This window comes from Netta rufina (assembly GCF_964035555.1).
Source record: "Netta rufina genome assembly, chromosome: 15".
Classification (NCBI taxonomy): domain Eukaryota; kingdom Metazoa; phylum Chordata; class Aves; order Anseriformes; family Anatidae; genus Netta; species Netta rufina.
This window is the reverse complement of record NC_140138.1, coordinates 10,812,730-10,831,025: the sequence shown is the minus strand read 5'-3', so window position 1 is coordinate 10,831,025 and position 18,296 is coordinate 10,812,730. Positions and strand designations below refer to the sequence as shown.

Genomic DNA, 18,296 nt, shown 5'->3' with positions numbered 1-18,296 from the left:
GCATGTTTGTTTATTGAACGAGAGTTATCTAAAGTTGTCCTCTGCAAATACCAGCTCTTGTTTTGTATTTTTAGTTAATTCTTTCGCTGTACCCCAGAAACCCCCGTACAGGTTAACTTGGACTCCTTTCTGTTGATGGGAGATTTGCCTTAGCAAAACAATGAAGGCCTTTCAAGAACTGACAGGACAATCAAAATGCATTGAAATATTTTATGTAAAAAAAGTTTTATATAACTTAATGTACAATAGTTTTGTTCTTCCTGTGCTTAAACTGGAGAACCTAGGCTCATAGGTTCATTTTGTTCATTAGAAAGGCGTCTTAATTTCTCTTTCAATTTTTCTATTTCTTCCTCTTGCTGTCTCAACTTCTGCTGTAGATTATAAATAACCTGAAAGTAAGAGTCAGGTTAGGTCATTTATATACAGGCAAGCATAAAGCCTTACTACTTTATTTGTGTGTCTGTACTGGATTATGAACAAGATTCATTCTGCAACACCCCAGGTATTAGGGGTATTTGATATTACAAATTGAAAAAAACCTGGCTCAAGGAAAGGGAAAATAAATTCTGAGAGCTGACAGAAAGCTTCAGAAACTTACGACACTTATCTCAAGTGGTATGTAAATCAAGTGTCCAGTCTTAATTAAATTACGTTTACCTAATGACCAGAAAGAGAGGCCTAAATATTATTGGGGGGAAAAAATAAAATCATTGACGCAGTCCTTTTAAGTTATTTGAAAAGAAATAAATACAGGCACAGTAGAGGCAGGGAAGTAAGGGGATCATTATAAAGCACTTTTCTTTCTGTATTTCTTTATCCTGGCAAAGGCTGAGGTTATTGGCATAACTTACATGTTCTGTGGTATGAAATAGTTCACTTTCACGAAGCTGAGCAGCAGTTGGTCTTTCTGTAGATACCTGACTGGTGAGAAGCTTAACATACTTGGCTTGAACAGGCCATTTTTTGTAGAAAGTATGAGGAATGTGGCCATTCCTTAAATGTGTGAGAACTTCTGCTCTTTCCATTTCTGTTCCGAATGGCTGGAAGAGTTCGAACAGGATAACACCCAAGCTATACATGTCTGACTGGAAAAGGGATGAAGAAAAAGTTCTGAGATAATCCTTATTTTAAATGACTTACTAGATTTCTGCTCACCTAAGTTTCACAGTACGAAAAGGTTTTGTAATGAAGTTCCATGGCACTGTTAAAGCAACTCAAATTCAAATTACACAGGTTCTTCAAGATGACCCTAGAAATGCAAATTTTGCATTTAGCAGCTTAGTTGAAATTTGTTTCAGCAAGAAAATGGAGTAATGGTAGAAGAGATGTTTACCAGCTATGATGCACAGGTGAGGGGCTTGTTTTATTCCTATACTCTATTCTAAGTACGTCTTACAGAAATTAGTAATTTCACCGTAAGACTTTTTCAGACGAATTGTACTATTAAAATTAAACATAATTTTTGAAAAATTACATTTCAGGTTCCACAGATAGACACAAGGTGTAACATTAGACAATCTGAATATCAGTGCCTAATTAGGTAATATTTAACAGAATTTAATTGGCTTCATAGAAAAAAAAATCCCTACCTTGAAATCATAGTCAGATCCCTGCAGTTGTTCTGGTGAGGCATACAGGCAAGTCCCCACACCTGAAGTATGTGTCAGACCTTTAAAAAGTCAGTTTAGACTTAACTCAGATATGGTTACCATTTTACTTTAGAATTTAGTATTAACATTTTTAACATAATAGAAACTTAAATACTGAAACCTACAAAGATTTCTGCTCTTACCATTTATCCGTTCTGTGTGAAACCACTGATCTACATCATCCGAAAGGAGGTCTTTGCATGCTAATCCAAAATCTCCTATTTTAACACAACGATCTGATCCATGTAGAAAGATATTTCTGGGCTATAAAATGAGAGAAAGTCTTACACAAACCTATACAAAGGATTATGATGTATTCAGCTGTTTCACAATCTGTAACATCCATTCAGAGGGGTAATATAGTGATTATTTAATACTTCTGTTAGTGAGATAGAAAAAGTAGCCATGGACTATCAAATTGTGTGTTAACAAGCACTGTTTGCAAAGACCACACATGAAGGATCTAGGGAAAAGTAAAGAAAGCAAAACAGGAAAAACAAAGATTTAGTGAAAAGACAAAGTACTTTTTTCTTCTCAGCTGGAAACGGAAATTTGCAGAACAGTAATCTTAACAGGCAAGAATGCACGGCAAATTAGACCAACTAACATAGCAGGAAGGACTGAGATCTTTGAGCAAGGCATAGCATAAAACAAACATACTTTTCTGTATGACAAGCACAGCTGCAATGTGCTACTTTGTTCCAGGAAAGTTGCTAAGAAAGTAAGTGCTGAGAGGCTGCTAAGTAGGGAACGCTGACTGTGGAAAAACTGAAATAGTTTTATCTGTGCGTTTTGGCTGTATAACCACTAAGCAGGCATGTTAGTGCTCTGTGTCTAGGAAAAAGAAATACTTGCCACATGAAAGAAAACATAATATCAAAGTAAAGTTTTTACTTAGTCTCTGCAGCACAAAATTTCTGAACTTAGGTACATTTCTATGATAAATGAAAACAGTGTTGCTTAGTAAAGATTTTTTTCCTACTAAATAAAATGAACACTGGCAAGAAAACAAAGGGAACAGAAACCTTTTTCCATTCTTAAACTTTCGCTGCTTTTATAGTATGTTTAAAATCTTGCACTGAATAGTGAGGTTACTTCAAAGCTACTCTCAAACTAGACATCCCGCAACATCACAAACAATGATGGTGCTCAAGCGATAGATTCCCAATCTTTTATTTCTGATTATGGATTTTCATTACAAAATCTACAAGTAACGTGATCAAGAGAGACAGTAGAGAGACCTGCCACTCTACATTTCCTCCGTTCTCCTGGGAACAGAGGAAGCACTGTGAAGAACTATATGAAGTAATAATGGAAGACGACAACACTTAAAGCCCTAATATCACCCTGTCAGTGAAACAGTGACTGCCTGGGGAGGACCCTTAACTCATAGACCTGCTCTCCCTCCAGGTAACCATTTGATCGGGATTATAATTTGTGTTTAAAGAATCTTGTAGATTTAAGAAATCCCACTTTTTTTTTCTAATGAAAAAAAAAAATCATTAAAAAGACATTTAATGGCTGTGGCTTCTAATGAAAACAGACTCCTAAATCTTAGTAAAATTGAAGTCACAGGATTTGCAGGCGTAAGTATTACTCTGGGGAAAATGGACTATGTATCTCCAACAGATCACAAGAGGTGCCTTCCACATCTCACATTTCTTTGAAGGAGTCATTGGGCCTCTAGTTAACAGCAATCCAGCTGAACTCATTTACATTAATTTCAGAAAGATATTTGTCCAGACCCTCATTGAACTCAACTGTAGTGAAGTTAGAGGGAAGGTCCCCCCAGATAAGTAACTAGCTTAAAGACTTAAAAGAAACAATAAATAGTCAGCTTTCAAGGTGAAAGATACTATCAACTGATTTTTTATGAATTTGTGCTGGGAACTATGCTGAACAACATATTTGTAAATGATTTAGAAAAAGGAGTGAGAGTGGTGAGATGACAAAGTTTACCGACTATACTGTATTATTCAGTGAAATAATGACAAGGTCTGAATGCAAACAACTGTAGAAGGATCTTGTGATTCTTAACAGGCAGGAAGTACAATGACGAAAGGAATTCAGTGCAAATAAGCATTAAAATGTAAATGAAAGAAAAAGCAATCCAATTTTATATGGGCAACAACTGTCTGCGAGCTGACTGTTACCGCTCAAGAGTGGTAACTGACAACTCCTAAAATGGCAAATTGATGTTCATCAGCAGTCTATAAAGCAAATTGTACATTACCAACTAAGGGGGGATATAAGGAAGAAGACATCATATGATACTACATGAATTAATATGCTGCCATCTTCAGTACCGTCTACAGTTCTGAGCCTCCCATCTCAAAAAGCACATAGAGCTGGAAAAATGTGCAGAGATGGTTCACATGAACGCTGAAAATTTGGAATGGCTTCCATTCAAGGAACCACTAAATAAAAAGCACAAGACAAACTGTTAGGTTTAAAACATCTAGTAAATCATGCATGGGATTGAAAAAGTGAGTAGAACACACTACTCAGTAATTAATATAAACAGAAACTATAACTAGAGGTAGTATCTGTTGACTCAGAGTCATATCATTGTCGAATACACTTCTTATGCTGAAAACTGCCTTGTTACCATAGATTTTTTTAATGACATTTTCTAAGCTGAAAATAGAGAAGAGACAAGAACTAGTCACTAGCTGATGAAGCCATCTATAGCAAATCTGTCCAAGAAGCTGCTAAATTTTGTTGATTTACAACCCAAATCTGATGACAGAACTGACCTATAACAAGCTGTAATCCACACGTCCCGAAGCCCAAGCACTGTATCACAGACATGATGGTTCTGCCTGCTTATGCTTCTTCTATGAGCTTCAGTGACCTGAAGCTGAACTACGATGACTCATTTATCATCCTATAAAATTGGGAAATAGAGGAACTCAAGGCATAACATCATTTTATGCATTCCTGCTGGGCACACAGAAGCTGTGGTTAGCAAAAATGAATTAATGACCTAACTTCTGTTAGGTCATAGCAACCCGTAAGATTTATTCTGACAACTAACATTTTTGCAACCTGTTATGATGCTATGCCCTACCAGTCCAAAAGTATTTTAAATAAAAATAAAAAAAATGAAACTCTGTTTTATATTACAGAAATAACAAGAGGCTACACAACATTTCATCTCGTACTAAATTTGCCTAGTACTTATAGAGCTGGGAGATCCACTTCAGGCTAATTTCAGAGAGAGATCAGCAAACCTGACAGCATAATACAAAAAAGTGTCTCTGTATCTTGCACACTGTAATACATAGATAGATCCTGAAATGAGTAATTACAAACACGACCATCTGCTACATTCAGGCCAGCAGTCTGATGATGCCTTCCCACCTATACGCATTCTTTTTGAGTATTGTCTCAACATAAAGGACACAGCCAAGTCTGGCTGGACACCTCTTCACATAGCTGCAGGATCACTAAACACTGAGGAAATGGTAGCTTTAATCGCACGTGGAGCAAATATTAATTCTGCTATTCCAACTTGTGGGAGAACTGCCCTTCACATTGCAGTGTGTGCAGCATCATCTAAAGCAAGCAGAATTTTAGGTGTCAACACAGATTGCATCCATTTACTGTTAAGTAACGGAGCCAGCGTAAATATCCAAGATCGTGAAGGACGAACAGCTATTCACGAAGCCTGCTCAGGTGGCAGAAAGGAAATAGTTGACCTCCTGTTAGAGTATAAGGCAGACATGAACACTTTAACAAGAGATGGACAATCTCCACTCTTCTCATTTCTTCAGCGCAGACCAAATTTGAAAGATACAGCACTGTTGAACAAGTTGCTGGGATTCTCCTATCCACTGAAGCTAACAGATAATCAAGGACAACTACCCACTGGACTTCTGCTCCCGGAATTCCAAGCATTGAAAGACTTCCTTTTAACATTATCACAGAAATTACTGTCCCTGCAGGATATCTGCAAAATCACTGCTAGAAGAATCTATGGTGAAAACAACAAGCACTGGCTCAAAAATAAGCTTCCAGTAACTGTATGGAATTCTTTATACAGCTACCAGGAGTTTGGAAAATACAGCCATGACGACGCTAAACAGGAAAGCAAACTGAAAAACTGTTAACCCAGAAACAGCCCATAGAAAATTAAAATTGATCCAGAATGAAGATTAATCTTGTGTGTTTTTACATCATTCCACGTTTTCTTATGTGGAGTTTTAGTAACTAAGATAAGGTTTACAATAATTTCCTCATACAGGTGTCACCTCAGGTGCAGAGAACCTTTGAAGGAAGCAGCGTAGAATACACATTCACATCACTGATAATCAATTCCATGAGTTTAAGCTGGGGGGAGGGGGACACGACAAGATGTATTCTACCTATGTTTCACATTTAATTCAGCAAGTCAAAACTGTTACGATTAGCATTCCAAAAAACTACAGAGGAACATAAAATGGGCATCTATTCTAATCCATTCAAAGTGTATTTTTCTAAGTCTGATCTTAACTACATTTAACATGAACGAAAACAAACTTTTCATTCTTTCACTGTAGTCACCTACAATTTCAGTCCCTTACATTTGATAACAACCATTTTAAAAGACAGCAGTTATTTGCAACTGAGGAAAAAATTATCAAAAAGTAAGCATGTAATAACTACAATTAGAACTTATTTTCGAAAGCTAACTGATTTGCTGTTAGCAAATTGAGGAGCACTCAAAGGTCTTTGCTTATTTTTATAGTTACCTAAAAGACTGCTTTTTAGGTAATTTAGCTCCTACCTGTTTAAGGAAGGAACAAATAAAACTAATCTGTCCATCCCTGTTTAGGACAAGACAAGGGCTTCACAAACTAGAAGGCATTTCCAGAGCTTAATCAGAATTTAAGTAATTCAGAAATATAGTAAGGAAACACAGTAATGGTATAAAGGAGACAATTCATTTTTCATATATAATATAGCTAAATTCTTAAGAGCCCAGGTCCTCTCAAATTAACCATGAAGTTGCTTTCATCCTCCCATGATGTAAGCTATCTTTGTTTTCTTTAACCTCAAGTGATAATTCAATGAACTTACTTTAATGTCTCGATGCATCACTCCCATGCTGTGGATATAGCATACTCCTTCTAATAGCTCCTGAAAAATTTTCATTGTCCAGTTGACATCCACAAGATGGTATGGACCTTAAAAGAATTTAAAATCTGTATTATTTCAGCTAATTTTGCTGACTTATTTTAGTTTATGATACTATGTCTTGTTGAAATTAGTTTATTTATGAAAAAAAAAGAATAGAATGAACACAGCTTAAAGAATGAAATTTCCCATACTTCTCCTAAGAGAGTGTTTTGAAACAGTAGAAAGTTACTCAGATCAAAATTCAGAAGGCAACAGTTCATGGGACATGAATGCATCTGCATGAAAAGATTTGTCCAAACCCCACCATAGTTATTAGATTAAAAATGTAACCATTACAGACTCCAAAGTATCCTCACTGTGTGTATATTTGACTCTGATTTAAATTCTCCTAGGCCCCAGTAATGACTGGCAGTTGTGGTTTCCATATATTAATTAAAACGTTTGTAAAACTGTGCTTATTTGTTCTGGATTAAGAGAGCCATGAACTGCATTAAAAACAAACCAATGATATTCTTATCACTCGATAAGAGGATCAGAATGGTATATGAAAATGAAAAGAAAAACAGGTTATTGTCTTCCTTATAACATAAATGATGGAGTCTGAAAATCAAGGAAAACACATGACAATCTCTTAAATGCTGTGAAACATCGATGGACTTAAATGCTGTGAAACATTGATGGATTTTTTTTTATTGTTATCTGCCTGACCACAGCATCAGAGATGACTGACATCTGATTACTCTTCACTGTGCACCTTTTGTTCCACTCCCACATCTCTTCTTTCTTACTACTTCCCATGGTTTCTGCTTTCATTCAAAAAATTTGTTGTTCCTTTAATCCCTTTCTACTGTTTTTTCCTTAACTCTTCACTTCCATGCAACTCATAGATTGGAACAAAAAATACAGTTCTGAATAAAATCATAATACTTTGCACAATGGTATGATGTCTGTATTAAATTGCAACATTCCTTTTTGGATCTTTCTGCAGTTGTGCTTCCCTCTGAAATTCCCAAACCTTCTCTGTCTGCTCTTGTCCTACATAAACTTAACAACGTTGTTGTTTTTTTTTTTTTGTTTTGTTTTGTTTTTACCATTTCCAAAACTATTATTTTATTAAACTGCATTGACTTCCTACTTTAATGACCCAGATCTAACATCTGCTGCTACTTTGAACACTCATCGTTTTCTCTCACTTGGGCTTCTATTTCTTAATTTCTAACCCATAGCATTCACTCTTTTTCTCCTGTTGCTTGTGGAAAGTTTGTGAAAATGGCATTTTGCAAGGCCAAATGCCCTAGCAATTCTGTCATTCCTAGAAGAGAAATGTCAACTCTTAAGCCTATAAAAGCTATAAAGACCATGATTACAGGAGACATCAGGGAAAGTCAGCTGATGGGGAAAAATAGTTAGCTGCTAAACCTCATTCCATTACTAAATGGAAAACAGATTTACCTTAATAGTGATTAAACTAAGATTAAATGTTAGTTTTTTTTAGACCAATGGCAATTAGCTTTAAGAACAAACTTGAAAGCTTTTAAGTATGTTTTAACTTGTCTAGAACAGAAGATGTACATGTATTTATGTTTTCCCCAGCAGATAAATTAGCCTGTGTGGAGCTCTGTTTTGTAGCAGCTAGACTGCTACTAAAGTAAAAATTCAATTATTTAAACAGCTCACTGAGAAAGAGCAAATTCTCTCATTAAAAAATTATATTCCAAACAAGTAGTAGTGTCCACGCACAGATCTCTCCAGGTAACAACTATGCCTCAGGCATACATTCACTCTTCTTTGATGAGTTGTCTAAAACTCATGAACTCAAACCTCTTTTACCAACACATAACATTAAAGGCTCAATACTAGCAGCTACTAGATGAAATGAATAAATAATTTAAGAATATCCATATTACAAACTGCTGAATTAAAACATTAAATCATGTAAATAGACTTTCAATTAAGACAAAATAAATATTAACTTTATGATATGTAAATTTTAAAAACAGTGATGAATCTTACTGGCAGTTTCCTCCGTTCTCTCACTGTATTTTTTATTACGGTCAACAATCCAATCCCATAAGGATAGTTCACAAAGTTGCATCTGTATATGAAGCATCAAACGATACTCCACCTAACAGAAAAATAACAGTCTATGATTCTTCCAGCGTAATATGAACAGTATTTCCTTACTTATTTTCTCTAAAAAGTAATAAAAAATAAATTTATTTTAGACATAAATATGTTACAAGTAAAACTTTTCTATAATTTTGGTTCTTTTAGCAGTCATTTTCTTTTTTAAATTTATCATTATAAATCATTTTCGTGTTTACCAAATTCTACTTTATAGTCATCATTAAACCAGACAGTAGCTAAAAGTATTTAAAGAGAAAGGCATTTACCTCAAACCCTCCACAGAGAGCTACATCGTTCTTGGAGCATTCTTCAGTGCTGGACTTACTTTCAGTGCTAACATCTAGATCCAGACTACAATGAGGTCCATGTGGTGAATGATTTTTAAAATCAGTTGACCCACTGTCAACATTACTTACAGAGTCTTCTTGTACTTCTAGGGGGAATTCACATCCATTTGGTTTCATGCATTCTTTACTATTGCTGTTAGTAAAATCATTCTTTACATCCATGTTCTGCACTGATTCACTATCCAGATTTCTAAGACAGGTACTGTCATGGGACTTATCTTCTTGTGAAGTAAGGTCAGCAAAGATAATTGAACTACCACTTCCCACGCTCTGAATGCGACAGTGATTACTGAAAAGGATAAAGGGAGGGAAATCAAAATATGTACAGTTTTATGCCATCTGTTTGTGATAACACCATTCCGAAAACTTTATTTTTTATTGTGAACTGCATTCCAGAGTAAAAGTTCAACTGCTTCCCTGCATAAAACATTATGTAACTGGCAGTGTAGGTTCTAGCCTTTTATATCTTCCCTCTGCACAGATTTTTTGATAGCTGACCCAGACAGCTCATAGGTACACACAGTCCTGGGTCACAGCATTTACTGGGCAGAAGTATGATGATCCATTCCTTCTGAGTTAGGAAGTTACACTATAAGACACCTCATTGGACTCGGTCTCTTTATGAAAAGGGCTAATCAATACTTCTGAGAAACAAAAGGCCACTTTGCTCTAATAAGACTTCACAGTATAAATCAGTGTCAGTACAGAACTTTTGAAGTAAACCTGAAGCTCAGTTCAACACTCAGACACTGAAATTGAGGGACTGAAGAAAGGAGGGAGTATCCAGCAACATTCTCCAGCTCACACAACCAGAAGAGAAACAATGACAAGGATAACTAACACTTACTCTTTGTTACAGTTTGGAAATAAAATGCACTTGTGAGATACATGCTGAATTCTGTACTGTTTTATTGTTACTTTAAAAAAAAAAAAAAGGAAGTCTTTCTGTTAAAGACAAATTAATGTTATTATTGAGATGTATAATACTTACTTGCCACTCTCTTGCTCCAAAGATAACGACTGCAACTTCAATATTGTCTTATCTATTGGATGAAAAGATAAATATGGTATTTTACAAAACAAAACATGCAGATGAGTACTACAAATTAACATTTAATCTGTACCATCTTACTGAACTTCATTATCTGCAGATCTCTCCCTCTGCTAATGCGAAAGCCATCTCTTAGTCTACTAACAACCTCAGTAATTTGTTTTTCATTCTTCTTTATAGGAAAGGAAAATAAATGTTATAAACAATCACTGAAAATGTTGTACTGGGTTTCCTTACATTCACCCAGATTTCACTTCAAAAGGTGGACTGGGCATCAGTCCACTGACTTGGAAGGCAATAAGGTCATATAGAGGATAAGCAAACCTCCCACTAAGGGAGGATCAAAAGATTTAACTGCTAAAGGCTTTCCGGAAGAGAATGAAAAAGAAAAGTGACCAACAGATTAGGGTTTGAAAAGGACCAAAGGACAAAGTGTGGGAAGAGCTGAGAATAGAGAAACTGGGAAAAAAAAAAAGAGGGGGAGGAAAGGTCACCAGGGAAGAATGTGTAAAATGAACATAAAAGTAGAAGAATTTTCAACAGCTACAGATAATAGCTGATGCCCACACACAAAACAAAACAAAACAAAACAGATTTCTCTATCACTGCAGAACTATGAATCCCAATTTGTCAAATTTAAAAACTCTCCTGCAGAAAGCAAAATAAGTTTTTATTTTTTTCCCTTCCCATTGAAGTATTTGCAGTCTCTTACCTAACAAGCTTTTTTTTTTTTTTTTTCCTCCTATTCACCCCTTTTCTCATGGTAGCTGAAATGGTTAATTCCCAAGTATTCATTCTTCTCCTTGTTAACTCACTAGTTAACATTAAGAGGTTTTCATTGCATTTCACTGAAATTCACCCAGCTTTAAAATCCTCCTCAAATACTACCAGAAGAGAAGCTAGTATTTCCACACTTCCAAATTTATCATTATCATCATTTGTTATTCATCAAATAACACAAGCAAAACTGAAGGGCACATAGGGACATAAAGACCTGGTGGTCATCTTTAGTTTGCTTTGTTGGTGGTGTTTTGAGGAGGAAAAAACACAGGTATTTTATCACAGAAGTACTGTCCTGCAAATAATAGTATGAAGGTTATACATAGGATGCAAGAATTGCACAATATGCTGTACTTTCCTTTTGGGCATAAAGTTTGAACATGTTCCATCCAAGCAGTGTGATAGCCCACGATATTAGGATGCTGCAGCCCAGCCAGCACTTTAACTTCTCGTAGTACCTAACAGGACCAAGAAGAAACAGTCTGTGTTCTTTACTCTGAGTGCTTAGTAAACCTAAATGGTAACAAAAAAATAGTTTCTAATAGAAAAAAAAATAGATAAAATTATTACAAAAACTGAGGAGATTTGGAAGCTTTAAAACAAATTAAGATTTTTATATTTGAAGAGATGACCAAATTCAAATTAATATACTACTATTAATGGACTTAAACACCTCTTAATTACTTTTTTCTACTAGGTACTGATAGGGTCAAGTCTTTGGAAACACACACTACTAAATGTATAACAAATTATATTAATATTTTTGATGTTTTGAGAAATATTAACTGCATTACTAAATTAAATTGAAATCAGTTAGAGGAGACACAGAGTTAGAACAGAGACAAACCAGGATAAATGATACCTTCATGCAATCTCTTCTTGTAGCCTTCTTAATATTGATTTTTTTAATAGCATAGAACTGACCATCTAACTTGTTTCTGACCTGAAAACAATTGTAATATGACAAAATTAGATCTTAATGTGTTTAGACTAATGAGTTATTAAATCCTTTAGAACCAACCATTTTCTAGTAATTAGTTTCTGCACTCTATTTGAATAACCTCTCACTTGTATCAGAAGGAAAACGGGATGAGGCCCTAGCTATCTACAATGAGAATATTATATTTTTACTATATTTCAGGCCTTCAAACATCTAATCCAATCTTTCTGAAATACATATCTCTACGTCTGTCTTTCCATCAGTTAAAAAAAAGCTGATAGGTACCAAAAACTGCTCGATCAGGTTCTCAACAAATCTGAGAGACCACAACGGTCATTTATATATGGCACCATACCACATGGGGAGCTTTAGGCTGGCTATATACTACAAGTGTTCACTACAATTCAAGATTAGGTTGAACAATTTACATACAAATTAAGGTTGCTTTCTTTTCAAGCAGCCACAACTGGAACATTGGGATATGCAGATTAAACGGCAAATCTAAATTTGAAAGAAGAACTAGCTGTAAACTGGTAAATTATACATGGAAAGTAAAGAATACCTTGAATACTTGACCATATCCTCCTTTTCCTAGTCTTGCAATCTCATCAAATTCATTCAAGTATCGTGAAGTCTGTGCTTCCAATAGAACTTCTTTATCCCTATTTGAAAAAGTTAGGCTGCATTAAACTAAATTGAAACTTTTAAGGAAGGTATTATATATGCTACAGGTACAGACAATCTAAAAATGCTATCTACATTATAAAAAGAGGAGAAAAAGAATAATTTGGCATTGCAATACTGCATACTGAAAACCAGGAGACTGCAACCGCATGCACATCGGCAGTTATGGTAAGAGGTTGTGCTACATGCTAGCTACATGCTACACATCCATACCCCAAGTTAATGTAAGTTTTCAAATGATTTAAGTTTATTCCTGAAAAATTTGTTTTTATACAGCCACCCTAACCATGAAAGTTGTACTGAAAAAGGAATTTTCATCAGATCATTCTGAGAGAGTTTGGAAAAATTATCATTTTTTTCTATGTTTCAGAGAGGAAACATGAAATGCAGTATTAATTAAATTCAGAGTGGAGCACAGAACTTCAGGGAAGGAGTTGTTAAATGTCATTTAAATTCTTTGAATACATACCCAATTGCATGAGAATCTCCATTATCCAGTTCCTGTGAAACAACAAAATCCAACATAAAAACATGCCAGAGTGATAGGTCTACCATGCCATCAGCACAAACAGCTAAATGAAAACAGTAACTAAAACTATGCCCCTAAAAGAAAATGAGGTTACAGATAGCCTTTCATTCTGCAGAGAGCTTCACCAAATTAAAGTATTATTATCCCGCCAGTAATCTGCTAACATCACTTTACTGGAGAGATTATTGTCCTGCAAAGTTCTGCTGGCAAACAGGATAAAATGAAGGCTCTAAAATGTGCTTAAGACAACATTAACTAGCTTAGTTGAAGTAGCTAGATAAGCAAACTGGTCTCATTCAGCCTGAAGCCTATTATGCAGTATATAAAATTATGCCCGCCATTAATATTAATCCATTATAATAAACAAGGTTGTTAACGCAAACAACTGGAACAGTTAAAAGTTGTAATGGATGCCAGCCTATTGTTGGAAAAAAAAAAAAGAAAAAACATAGCAATAGAACACTTAGAACTTGCCTGTGTTTAACAGGGAAAAAAAATCACATTTAAAAAAAAATAGGATTTAATAAGGAATGAAATATTGCTGGCTTCAAAAGCATTGTTTTGCACCTGTAAATCCAGATTGTGTCATCCCAAACAGAAATGGTAGAACTGGAATACTATTTTGTATAATTATTGAAAACATCCAATCCAATACTAAAAGAACCCCAAAACAAAAGCTTCTTTGGATGCAATGATGTGTTAATTCCTTAATGCAGAGGTTGCCAAACAAATTTAACAAAGCTTACCCCATTAAGTACTTGTCGATTAGCTGCTTTCATTAGTTCAGTAATGGCTCTATTATGCTGCAGTCTTACAGTACTAAATTCATCACAGAAGGCAAAAGGGGAGAGCAACCCTGTTCTTGTGAAAGCCTGACGAAGTACTGTACAGAGGAACAGAGAGAAAGGTCACATTAAACAAAGCCTGCCAATAAGCAGCTGTTTTTTAAATGAGAAAACTTTATTTGAAAGATAGCACGTCTGAAAAACTGAACATTCAGTCGCTCTTATTCTAATGCCCTTTCCCATACTCTTAGCAATAAAAACTAATTAGGACCAAACTAGAGCTGCTCTGGGGGAATCCGTTTGCATAATGCAGTCATTTGCCGTGCCTTTCATGGCATCTCCTCTTTTCTCACCTCAGTAGGTGAATTATACAAACATCCACACGTTCACTTACTTGTCACCTCTAGACTAATTTTGCTTAGTAAAAAGAGAAATTCAAAGCATGTTTACAAGTATGAGGATATGTTTATAATAAAAAGTGGTATTGTCAAGACATTCTAATTCCCACACAAGCTCACGCATCTGTGCATGTACTTGTAGCAAAGCATCAGCCCTGCCAAAGCACTGTATATTTCACAGTCTGAGTTAAACATTGCTGTGGCAGAGAGAAAACTAACAAATACTGGAGATGGGTGCAGCTGTAAAGATACTACGAAGAAGATTTAGGAGTTTCCTGTTCCGGCAGGGGGACTGGACGGGATGATCTTTCAAGGTCCCTTCCAATCCCTAACATTTTGTGGTTCTGCATTCCAAGGTCTTAAACTTGCTTGTAAGATTTCTTTAAGATGATTTTTTATTATTGGTTTTTCAAAATCAGCCCATTATCTTTTAATGTACATAAAACTTACTGGAAGCAAACCTGTAAGGAATCAGGAATTTTGCTATACAATCCATATGGACATAGTCATATACAGCAGAAAAGTGGGGGGGGGGGGGGGGGGGGGGCTGGGATCCACCCATGCCAACATAAATACACCAACCAAAACCACAGAACAGATGATTACTGCAATACGTATTTCTTTTATTAATCAGGTTTATTCCACTTGGGCAAACAGTTTAAACTATACCAATGGAGGAATGTTATCTGCCATGGAAGTACACAGGGAAATCAAGCAGCTCCATACTTTGGAAGGTGCCTGTGTTATACCTGATCCCTGGTCACTGGGGGGACATGGGAATAACCACATCTTACCCAAGGCCCTTGGGTCAATAAGGGGAATGGAGAAACGTTCAAGTATTCAATAATCATTTGTTAGCTTAAATAAACCCTCCAAGATAAATCTAAGATGCTTCCACTCTTCCTACTGGCATTGCTGTCAATTATTAGAAAACACACACAGAGCCTTGGTCACTCTCTCGGGGTGCTTGTGACTGAACCAGCGAAAGCAAGTTCTGATTAGACTCATCTTCTGGATAATTTAGTGTTTCTAATAATTATTTTACATATCAGTAAGTAGATAAGTATATGGTTAACGGTGAAATACTTCTATCAGGTAGGAATTTAGTGTTCCCACAATTCATTTTTTCTTCCTCCTCTCCAATTCAACAAATTCTTTTAAAATTATTTTAATTTTTGACATGATAGAGTAGATATGACATATCAGTATAGGGCAGCCTATAATTCTATAGTGTAGGACAACCTAATCCTTTACCACATAGGTAGATACAGAATTTCAAAATAGGTCTATGTTTTTATAGAGATATTTTTCCCACTAATTACTATTTAACATACCATAAAGTAAATAAGTATAATGATTCTACTGCTCTAAAATCAAGCATCCCTTCCTCCAATCCAAATGTTTCTAAGAAATATTTTGTTTTTATTTACCATAAATTAATTGTGGATATGGATACCAGTATAGAATGATTTTACTTTTCTAAGGTAAATTGTGCTTTTAGAACAGTGAAGATCCAATCCTTATAATCGTTTCTTTACTTTTCCTTGAGCTATCATGAAGCAGACAGGTATAGGCTGGACAATTTAGTCTAGTCTACTACTAGACCTTTATAGGTCTAGGCCACATAAGCCTTTACAGGTTAACTTCATAGGTTTTAATCTATATAGGTTTAACATTCACAGGTTAAAAATTCAAATGCCTTAATTTATCTCGTATCATAAATCGGGCATATCAGTATAGGCTGACCATGCCCATATAGGGCGACCTATACATCTTGTGGAAAGTTACTTTTTCATTGTTGCTGTGTTTCTCTTCTAAAACAAGGAATGTGCTTCTTTTGTTTTTGACAGGTATTTTTGCTTTTGATAAAGATATAGTAGGACCTGGAGCCAAACATCTACATCATACTTCAAGAATGAAAAAGTGACAGTTGTCTGTCATTACTGGATGCTGGAAACAGTTTCAAACATAAGCAATATATTTTGGCTAGTTTTGTTTTCTATGATTACATAGAATAAGGAAAAAAAGCTTAGATTGTTTCTCAAATGCAGTACGCATATGCTTAATTAAACAAAAATACCTAGGATACGCCATATTACAAAAAGCTAGATTTCAGGAGAGACACCTCACACCTAAGATGCAAGGTCCAGGATTACGTCAAAGGATTCTACTAGAAAAGAAGACTTCCAAAACTATTTACTATGATTTTCACAGAACATAATTTGACAGATGTAGTGAAGACTATGTCACAACTATTTCTTTATAAATATTTATGGTAAATCCCAATTTATCTCTGTTTTTAAAATCATATTTAATATTTCCACTAAGTGTAGTCTCTTTTTAAAAAAATTGCCTTGCTACCCTTCTTGTGATGCAGCTCTCATGATTTAGGTGAAACAGAGCTGTCTGTTCCTTGTATCAGCAACAACATTTGCTTACTATTTTCAAAAACAAGACAGGTCCTCAGCCCCCATTAAAGCTGATTCAGGGCATACAGCCTCTTCTCAGAACTAGTCCTGTCACCTTATGAGACAAGACCTACAGCTTTTTACTGATATTCCACTATAATCCTCCACAGAAAATTCAGGTATATATGGCAGTAGGAAAGCACTACTCTTACTAACTTCGGAACAAACACCTCGAATGAACAGGGTTGTGCGTGTACATGTGGCAGAGATGCTCCAGCAGCGACACAAGCAGCAGCTGGTTTTGGATGGTCGAGGTGAAGTTTACAAACTTCTGTGACCCGTTTGCAACTCGCAGTTCTGCTGGCACATCTGATTCTGGAAAAGGAAAACCGGAGGAAGGAATTTAGAACTGATTATATTCCAAGTTATCAAAAAAATAAACACACAAATACCCACCTGCCTTCCACAGCTTTAACACAACCCTGGCTCACAAAAAGGCGCGTGAGCTGCTGCTCAGCAAGAAGCTTTAGTTGCTAATTAGGAATCTAATTATAATTAATTTTTATAAGTGCCTATATAACAAAGTAACCGGAGAAGACGAGGCTCCCCGGGGGCGGCCCAGCTCCCGCAGCGGTCGCGGCCCTGCCCGCTCTTGCATCACCCCGCGCGGCCGCCGCTTCCTCAGGGCTGAGGGGCAGGGAGCGGGGCGCCCATTTCACCTCTTCCTCACCCAGGGAACCGAAAACTCAGAAAACGAGGGGGAAACGGGGACACCCCCCTCCTTCCCCACAGCCCCCGGGGCTCCCCTCACGGCCCCCAGCCCCGCTTACCGTCGAAGCGCGGCTCCGGGCTCTCCTCAGGGAACTCGATGGCGGGCGGCGGCGAGTGGGGGGCCCCGGCCCTCGGTGGGGTCCCGGGCAGCCGCCCCGGGCGTCCCTCGCCCCGCCACATGCCCGGTGCCGAGGTCGGGGCCTTTTTACCCCGGGTCAACGGCGCCTTCCCGGCCGCCTCCGTGTGGGCGGGCCCGGGGGCCGGGCCAGCGGTTTATGGCCGCTCTTTGAGCGTAGAGCAATAAAACGTTAATTGAGGGGGGGCGATAAATCGGAGCGAGGTAAATACAGCCCGGAAGGCAGAGCCGGGCGGGAAGGCTACGGCCGAGGAAGGGGCTGGGCTTGCGGCCCCGCGGGGAGGATCGGGGGGCTCCCCGCCGGCAGCGGGGCCCCCTCACCTCGCCGCCGGGCTCGGGCTGCCCGCATCCCCCGGCTCCCCGCCGCCTTCGTCGCCCCCCGAGCCGTGACCGGGGGTCGCCGAGCCCCCTCTAGCGGCTCCCGGCAGCGGCACAGGGGCGGTGCTGGTCCCCGTGTGACCCGGAGGAGCTCGCTTCTCTCTCTCTCTTCTCTCCCCCCCTGCCGCCGCCGCCGCCTCCTTTCCTCCCCCCCGCCCGCTTATTGCCCGGCCGGCGCCGGGCCCCGGATGG

The 18,296-nt window shown here is 37.4% G+C and overlaps 2 protein-coding genes across 4 annotated transcripts; one reads left to right on the top strand and one right to left on the bottom strand.

Annotated features, from left to right (window-relative positions):
- Nucleotides 1-72: 72 nt before the first annotated feature.
- Nucleotides 73-18,201, bottom strand: EIF2AK1 (eukaryotic translation initiation factor 2 alpha kinase 1). 3 transcript variants are annotated; one of them, XM_084296205.1, is made up of 15 exons: nucleotides 17,650-18,201; nucleotides 17,036-17,194; nucleotides 13,975-14,111; nucleotides 13,169-13,200; nucleotides 12,578-12,677; nucleotides 11,938-12,018; nucleotides 11,436-11,533; nucleotides 10,236-10,289; nucleotides 9,164-9,533; nucleotides 8,784-8,895; nucleotides 6,711-6,817; nucleotides 1,793-1,913; nucleotides 1,590-1,669; nucleotides 852-1,085; nucleotides 73-389 (listed from the first exon to the last, which is right to left on the bottom strand). In XM_084296205.1, the coding sequence occupies exons 1-15, from the start codon at nucleotides 17,768-17,770 to the stop codon at nucleotides 267-269; spliced, it is 1,929 nt and encodes a 642-aa protein (XP_084152331.1). In that variant the 5' UTR covers nucleotides 17,771-18,201; the 3' UTR covers nucleotides 73-266. The 3 variants fall into 3 exon arrangements, with proteins under 3 accessions (XP_084152331.1, XP_084152330.1, XP_084152332.1); XM_084296204.1 differs by lacking the exon at nucleotides 73-389 and having other exon boundaries at nucleotides 461-1,085; XM_084296206.1 differs by lacking the exons at nucleotides 73-389; nucleotides 852-1,085 and adding an exon at nucleotides 1,094-1,249.
- ANKRD61 (ankyrin repeat domain 61) lies at nucleotides 1,939-5,831 on the top strand. Its single transcript, XM_084296210.1, has one exon. The coding sequence runs from the start codon at nucleotides 4,949-4,951 to the stop codon at nucleotides 5,759-5,761; it is 813 nt and encodes a 270-aa protein (XP_084152336.1). The 5' UTR covers nucleotides 1,939-4,948; the 3' UTR covers nucleotides 5,762-5,831.
- Nucleotides 18,202-18,296: the final 95 nt, after the last annotated feature.